At 41.3% G+C, this 8708-nt stretch overlaps 1 protein-coding gene across 3 annotated transcripts in view; it reads left to right on the top strand.

The window, feature by feature from the left end:
* Positions 1-1101: 1101 nt before the first annotated feature.
* Positions 1102-8708, top strand: part of LOC100703556 (serine/threonine-protein phosphatase 2B catalytic subunit alpha isoform) — a 66354-nt gene continuing 58747 nt past the window's right edge. For 2 of the 3 annotated variants that reach the window (XM_005468091.4, XM_005468089.4), the window contains exon 1: positions 1103-1399. In XM_005468091.4, coding sequence (XP_005468148.1) covers positions 1339-1399 — 61 coding nt within the window. In that variant the 5' untranslated portion in view covers positions 1103-1338. Of the gene's footprint in view, positions 1400-8708 lie in introns of all 3 variants that reach the window. The other variant, XM_005468088.4, reaches the window with a different exon arrangement.

Below are 8708 nucleotides of genomic sequence, written 5' to 3'. Positions count from 1 at the left end.
AATGACTCACTGTGTACAAACACATGAAGCTGCAGATCCTGTCCTGAGGGTGGTGCCAGTGGGAAAGACATAGAGTAGTTGAAATTAAAAAAAGGTTTACCTTCATGGAACCATGAATGTTCCTAGGATTTTCTTTTAATTAATTAATTAATTAATTTTCAGAAAATGTGTCTGTTAGACAGGACAAGGTACAAACAGGTGAAAAACATAAAGAAAAATCAGTATAAAAAGGTGTTTCCCATATGTGTTCAGCTGGGTTGAGATCCAGTCGCTGTGAAGACTGCCCCTCATAACCTGTGAGCGGTTACAGCCATCAGAAGAAAACAGATTCTTCATATGATTAATGTGATCAATAGGAGCCGTTTTATATTGATTTCCTTTGATGGTTCCCTCTGGGGAACATGTATACCCAAACCTGGCAACCACATTACCCTGGATCATAACAAAGTCATGAGAACCTTTCACTTTAAGGGTCAAAGGTGAATTCTTTTTCTTCACTTTGTCACATGCTATCTTTGCAAATATTGATTTAGTGTCCCAGGGTTGCTGCAAGAGGATGCACAAGGAGAATCTGATGTAGAAAGGTCAGGGGGACCTCTTATATATCAGCATTAAGGAATCCTTTACTTCTCAGTTACTGTGGGAATATTTTGCTATAATCTCATAAGATTTTACTTCTGAATTTTTACTTACGTCACAATATGCAATGAGACTTTTTTACTTTTATTCAAATCTGCTTTGTTTTGTTGTGTGTGTAAATGACTTGTAAATACATTTTTTAAAGATAGCTAAACAGGTGTAAATCTTTTGAGAGCTAATTTCCAGCTGTTTCACCAATCTTTTCAATATGTTGACAGAATGTTTCAGTTTTTATGGTTTTTAAAATGTAAATCGTTAGGGACTGTTTATTTGTGCAATTTAACCAGTGTATACATTCATATTTATCCATATGAATTAATACCATGGTTATTAATACCAGACTGACACAGAAACAGCCCTTTGATGAAAGTGGATGTACGGGCAGAGGCAAACTGTCATTCTCGACCAATGGGCGAAGCCGCTGTCACCAGGAGGCGGGTCTTGCGAGTCAGCACGTTCGAGTGCACACTGCGTTGAGACAACTTGATACAGAGTAACAGTAAATCAGACAGAGCTGCTCCTACAGCACCAGCAGTGAAATTGTAACCCTGTTGCAAGTATTTTTGGCCGCTGATAGGACCGAGTGAGATCACTGCGGTCTCTTTCCTCGGATAGACTCAAGAGTTGTTCGGCAAGAGCAACGCAGGGACCGTTTTCAGTCTCATTTCTGCCCTATCTTAATTTTATATCACACTGGAAATGTCCGAAAACAAGCCGAATGATGAACCGAAGTTATCTACGACGGACAGGGTGGTGAAATGTAAGTGTTGCTTTTCGTGTCATACTGAAACGAGACGCTACCACAGCTCTGGGTCTGACCAGCACAAGCAGACTTGAAGAATTCTCGGTCGCAGCAACAGCGGGCGGCAAATGTAGTCGAAAAAAATTGTTTGCTGGCTAGGGAGGAAGAAGGGTGTTAGCCGAGCTATGACAGCAGCAGTAAACTAGGAAGTGAGGGCAACTCCAGTTTGTAGACCAGAGCAAGAATTTAGCATGAAATGTGTCACTGTCTGTGCGCGAGGCGTTAGACGTGGTACAGCCGCTCATCTGTAAATACTCGGATTTTTTTTTTTTTTTTTTTTTTTGCTGTTTTTTCCCCTATTATCAGTGAATAGCATGCTACCAGCGGTGTGACAGATGCATGAGCGTTTCGATTCATATACAGTGCACAGGTTTACAGTATGCATGCAGATGTTGCACAACCGTTGCATTCAACCCCAAGGGCGATTTTCCCTCATTTTGCATGCATCGTCAAACAGTTATACCAAGGCTCCTCTTTTCTCTCTCTCTCTCTCCCTCTCTCCATTGCATAATACTGCTTGATGTCGTCTATTTTGTAATCTCACATTTGGGGGTGTTCATCGTGTGCTTTGTTCGTGTCACACGGGGTGGTTCTTCCTGCACTCTGTGTTTACACGTCTGACATTCCACCTTTGCAATCTACCATAAGAATGCAATAAAGATCATAATCGAGGCAGCCTTCCCTCGAAATAGGACCAGTGCAGCCTACCCAGTTTCGTGTCACTTGACGTCTCATGTGTACTTAAAGGCAGCACACTTAAGTTGCAGCATTCAAGCCTATTTCTGTGTTAGCATGTGGGCACTTCAAAGTGAAAAATAGCCCCCCTCCTCCTTTCTCTTGTTGGAAGACAAAAGCTTTTCCTCACAAGTGACATGACAGAATGTGTTTACTCCTGCTTGCTGGCAGTAGTTACAACCCCCCAAAATCCTCTGCAGCTCCAGCCCAACAGGCATGTGCAGGGATCACAGTGTGCACACACACACACACAAACACACAAAAGGGGACTGTTGAGTGATTTTTATTCAAGTTTAGCTGGTTGAGTTCAGTCGATTGAAATGATTGGATCACCTCTGAGCATTAAACGTCAAGATTTATGCAAGAAAGTTGGAACGAGTCGGTCAGGGATTGTTGACTCTGTGTTAAAAGACGAGGTTGTGCACCTGGTTGCTCAACTCAGTAAGGAATACGGCTCTCCCGTGTTGCTATCTCGGACTTAGGACTTGACACTTGAAACAGAAGAAAACGTTTAACAAAGATATCTGCAGCCATTTCTTTGCAGCTACATTTTGCTCCAAAAAAATAAGGGGTTGAGTGTTAAGAGTCACTGCATGTCTTGGGTGCTTTTTGTAATGAATATTTCAAGAGATCATACCCCTACAGTCTCCACCAACTTGAAGGCTAATGAAAAATATATGTGACAAGCATAAGTTTTAAAGAGACAACAATATCACTGGGTGACCGGTCTTCTTGCATGGATCTGAAGCTACATCTTCCTCTGTTATGCAGAGGAGACGCCACATCTTCATGCTTGGCTCTGTGGATATTAATCGGGTTGAAATGTATTGATTAGACGTTAGAGGGCCATGTCAGTTAATCTTGGAGGCCAGTTTACGTGGCTCACTTTTAAACCTTGTGTCAAGCTCAACAAAGTAATTTTGCTCATTTTTCATTCATCACGTTTCGAGGAGTCAGTGTTTTGGTAATGCATCAGTATTATGACAACACAGGCGCTAGCTGTGTACAAAGCACCTCTCCAAAATAACTGCAGGCTATAGGTGTGAAGTAATTTGTTTTCAGCTGCCTAGTTTGCCGTGCTACAAGGTGTCAGTCCAACTTATCATAAGTGCTTTGCATCCACCTGTTTTCAAAATGCATTATCATAATGCTCCTGTAAGCCAGCGCTGCATAGTAATTGAGTTTAATCAGCTGAGGCGAGAGAAGTTGCTTAATTTTTCTTGTGTTTTTATCACTTGCAGGAATAAACATGTGAGCAATTTCCAGTATATATTTCAACAGACTTAACTGTGTTTGTAGCCGGTTTTTTAATATTGTATATAATGCTTGGTGGATCATCACTGGATGACCATTTTATTTAATGCTCGGTTAATTAAGTGGAGTTTAAATAAGGATTATCCTGGGTCTTATGGTAATCCTGATTATTTTGTCAGAATTTGTGATCATGATTTTTTGTTTTATTTTGCTACAATTAACAGCAAAGCTTTTTCATTATCAACTAATGAGTCATTTAGTCTTTTATTTTGAAAACCTTGTTTACATACTGATATTGCTGAGTTTTGTCCAGCACTGTATAAGGCAAAGATGTAGCAATGTCACATAAAAAGTTGGTAATATGGTTGTCATGGTGCAGTCGTGACAACCTCAGCACGCCAAAGTAAAGCAAGCGCACTAATAGTGTTTTTCCATCAGCGACCGAGAAACTGGGCCTCCGAGCCCCCAGCGGTGCGCTGGGCGCTTCTCTGCGAGTTGGGGATGGATAACATCTGACATTTGACTTTTGAGAAGAGGCCCCCATGCTCAGACATGCGTGGGCTGGAGAGACGGCGGTGGTGACAGCGGCGCGATGCCAGCCACTGATCCCAGCCACTGATCCCAGCTGGAAAGCCGAGTCATTTATAGAACAGAACATTAAGTAATGCCACAGACTTGATCCTCGCCTTACGTGCGATCACCTGCACACAGACCCGCTGCTTCGTGGTCATAAAACGACCTGTGTGCCATCAAAGTGTTTCTTTCTAATCGAGTACAAGCGCTGTGTATTGCAGAGCTATAAAATTACCAGTCGTGAGTAATTTTCCTTGAGGTGTTGTCATTCTGAGTAATATTTCCTCATTACAATTCATAAACCTTGTCATCGGGTTTGTTTGCATGGGAATAGGATTGCTGTGAGAAAGTCAGGTGATTTATAACCATCGAGGTTGTTTATAATTTTAAACCTGTGCCAGTCTGCTCTGTCTGTAATTTGTAAAGTTAAAATTTCAACTGGGAGTTTTAATTTTTTTTTTCGGTGACGTTTGTGTTACCTTCCACTCGTACTTTGGTTTGGCACGTAATTTCTTCATCTTACGAGCAGTCACTTTTATTCAGAGGGAGTAAGGACGTACATTTGTTGCTTTGTGAGACGGAGACAAAGCAATAAAGATGGCATTAAATTGTCTTAATTAAATTGGAGTTGCAGAGATGTGTTGTGATGAGACGAATAAAATACACTCTGTTAAGTTGTGTTTCTACTAATGAATAGAAAGAACCCGTTTGAAAGCGTTAATAGAAGAAGAAGAGAGGCACTTTTGGACATTATTTTTATTTCACTTAAGTGTAGTGGGATACAAAAAACAGTCTCTGGGAGCTTAAACATAATGTTAGGTTAGTAGGTTTGTGAGTAATTAATCAACATTTCTGTGATCAAGTTATTTTTTTTTAAGGGGAGTTGTATTGAGTGGCTGTATTTCTTCATCTCATGAGACAGCAAACAGATTGTAGCTGCTCCTGTGTGCGCGTGTGAATGTGTGAGAGCAGCAGTTAATCTAAGGCTGCGATTGGTCAGACAGCTGACCTGTGGGTTGCTTGAGCCGATGCTCTAGAGCAGGCACTTAAATGTCAAATTGTCAATTTCATACCAAGTCTAGTTTAATTATCTTGGGAAGGAAATATCATCTTGATCTAAAAAAATAAAAAATATATTAACCGTGCACTATCGAAAAGGAGTTTGGGAGGCTCCAGCTGTTGTCTTGCGTTGCATTTCAGTGCCAGCTTTCCCGAGTTATTCCAGACAATGAGTTTGCAAGATTTAGTTTTTGCTTTCTGCTTTTAAACTCTTGAGAAAAAAGTTAGTAGGTCACTTTCCTAGGTTTCATAAGTCATCACGGCTGCCACTTTCCAATTCCTTGACATATCTCCTTCGCATGCAAAGAAGTCTGGGGTTAGGAGCCTGAGGGAGGGTGGGACACCTCCTCCACCTTTTGAATCGTCTGACAGCAGTCCACTCACTCAGCTCAACTCTGAAATGTCTCCCATAGCTGCAGCAAGGTAACCAAACTAGCTATTGGTGCCTGTCATGTATGTGCTTGTCTGATCTCCTGTGAGGTTTCCTTTTTTTTTTCTTTTTGAGATTTGATGGTTCTGATAACAATGCATTGCATCATGGCCTGAAAGTGAAGACCTGAGCTATCTCTGTTGTGGTACAACAGTAAGATATACGGTCTGCGGTATTCCAAACCAGAGTAAGTGCACCTTTACTGCTCATTAGATTAAAGAGGAATTAGGCTCTGTTGTGGATTTGGGGCACAGCAAAGCAGCGGATTTGGACAGATTAAGCTCCATATAGGGGGATAAAGGCAGCTCTGCTCAGAGGTTGTAATCTGACTCCATGCATTAGCTGCTGCTCTTGCTAATTCGTGTGAACAAATAGATGTTGGTTTTTGAGTGGAGAAAAAGTGTTTACCTACCTTTGCATTTTCAGGTTGTTGCTAAGCCTGTGCGTACATTTTGGGGATTTTCAATCCTTTGAACTTGTGCTGTTGATACACTTGTCTAACCAGGACACACATGTTATATATGTTGACATCTTAAATGTTGATGGAAGCAGTTTTACTTTTTAATGTAGCTGCTTTCTTCATAAGGTGCCTTTTAAGCACCAAATGTAAAAAATTTAAAATAGCCTGAATAGCATCTATGAGCCAGTGACTATAACTGTTTTATTGTTTTTTGGGGTTAAAAAAAAATCAACCTCTACATAAACAAATCCTCAATTTTTTCCCATTTCATGGCATGTACACACCAACACATGTTGCTGCTGCTGCTGCTGTGAGCTACAGTGGCTAACAAAAGCCATTTGCAGCAGAGGCAGGAGTTATGTGTCATTGGATCCCTCTCTAGAGTTGGTCGCAGAACAGTCACAAATCAATCAATATAGTGTCTGCAACACATGTAACTACAGGCTGCGCTCCCAGTACAATGAGTGTGGGGGAGGAGAAGCTAACCCAGTGAACTGGGAGCAGTCGGGTGGCTGGGTTATATTAGAGGCTAGTAGAGCAGTAAATCTGCTTTCTCACTTTGACTCCTACTTGGAGGGCTGAGCATGGACAGGCTGCGAAGACACTGAATTTTTATAGGAGTTGTGCATCCGCGTCTGCACACTCGTGTATACAGGCATGCACGTTAGCTGCAACACTGGACACATAAAGTTAATTGAGAAAGCAGATTTTGGTAGAATTTACATAAAAAAAAAACATCTGTGCGCAGTTGTTTAGTAGATTATGTTTAGCAAATATTGGGGAAAAAAGTTTTGTCAAAGAGCGTGCGTCATTGGCTGAACAACACTCAGTTCAATCAGCAAGCTGCTAAATCGTTATTTGACTTGATCCTGCAGTAATTTTGTGCTTTTTTTTTGTTGCATTTTGTCAGTAACAGTTTGGTAAGTTAAAATTATGACTCAATTTGACAAGCTTATGCTGGGAAAACAAGTGAGTCTGTATTTCGACTATGAAGTAATTGCTCGGGGGTTTGCGAAACACGAAAGACTGAAGTATAATTAATTCCATGTAACTATGTTGAGCTGTTTCCCACTGATTAACTTCACCTTGGATGTGCCTCTCAGATAAATTAATGGCCACCCATCTGTATTCGGCAAGTTATTTGAGCACGATGTGTGTGAGAACGATGAATTTGGATTACTTTATGGATAATCGCCCCATTCTCTATTTTGAAAATCTGTTAACCAGCTGCCTTGTATTATTCCTGCAGCCTGCCTCGCCAGTCACTTTGCTCTTTTGGTGGTCTTAGATATCATTCAGCTGCTTCTTCAGTGAGAGGCTTATCTTGTGGTCACATCCAATAATAATTCAAATCGTTGTGGCAACGTTAGTTTTTGTTCTGCTGTGGAAACACGCTGCACCCCACAGGATGACCACTCAAACCAGATCCTGCTAAAGGAAAACGATAGATAATATAAATTCTGGATGAAGTTGTGGGTGTGAAAAGTCAAACATTACGGGTCAAACTGAATAAAACCTAAAGTTCATTTTGTGAATTTTGGTCATTCTAAGTTTGAAAAAGGAGCATTGTCCATCACAAGAGTGTGGTTTTGCAATCAGGTTCGCCCGCTCTCGTCTCACATCTGGTTTCAAAACACCAAGATGGTGACTGCTTCAAAATGGGACTTCAGAAACCAATGGGTGACATCACAGTAGCTATGTCCATATTTTTTTTTCACAGTTTTATGACAACAAATGCCTGACCTGCCATTTCATGCCAAACTCACAGAGGCTGCAGAACAAGGACTGCAGGCCAGGACGTTGTAGGTTGGAGTTCAGTATTGACAGACTCATGGGAGAAGCAGCTGATCAAGTTCATTATAATTCATTTAAGAAACTCTGAGAAGTTTGAGAATTGCCAACAGTTTGATCTATTTCATATGTGAGTTTGCTAAAATCAGAACAGTTAGTTCTATTTTCTTGTGCAGCGTCAATGCAATTGATTCTGCCTAAGTGAATGAATATATCAGTTACAGATAAATGTTAACACCTCCAGCTTTATCCTCTGCACAAAGAATCGCACTCTTAATATATTTGAACCTGCATGTACGTGCACACATGGCCACCTTTAACTGCTCTGTGCATGCGACAGTTTTCACTAACCTGAGTAATGTTTTGTGAGTCCAAATACAATTTCTCTGCAGTAATGTGTTTATCTAGGACAAATATCCTGTGTGTAGACGCACACAGTATTTTGGCCTCAGTTTTCATGCCATGCTATTTAGCAGAGGAGTTTCCCTGTGGTGAAAACATACCTGCATGCTAAATGGGAGACTCGACTTCCTGGATTAGGTCAAGCCCCTGCATGGTGCTGTGTGACAGATGCAAACACAGTCGCACACTCTCCTGTGCTGGGCCAGGCAGTTGTTTGTATTTAAATACGAGCAGAATGAGTAAAGCCATCTGCTGGTTGCCTGTAAATGGTAGATTAGTAAGCGGAGAAAGCCATCCACAGGGGAAAGGGATGTTGTAACTTTTATGCCCGCTCATCAGCTCAGCGCATGCACAGGAGGGGAATGACACGGAAAGGGTACACAGTATGTCATGGCTAATGTCTGTTTGCGATTGCATCTCGCTGTTATCATAGTAGCATCTGCACTGGTTGACACCCACACACGTATACATACTGAGGCTAATGCAAATGTGACCTGTTGAAGAAGAGATGGATATGCTGTTTTCTTTTCATTTCCAGCACATTGGAGTTTGCACCAGGGAGC

The sequence above is a fragment of the Oreochromis niloticus genome, linkage group LG3, assembly GCF_001858045.2.
Source record: "Oreochromis niloticus isolate F11D_XX linkage group LG3, O_niloticus_UMD_NMBU, whole genome shotgun sequence".
Lineage (NCBI taxonomy): Eukaryota > Metazoa > Chordata > Actinopteri > Cichliformes > Cichlidae > Oreochromis > Oreochromis niloticus.
The sequence above is the reverse complement of the archived record's forward strand: the minus strand, read 5'-3'. Positions and strand labels throughout refer to the sequence as shown.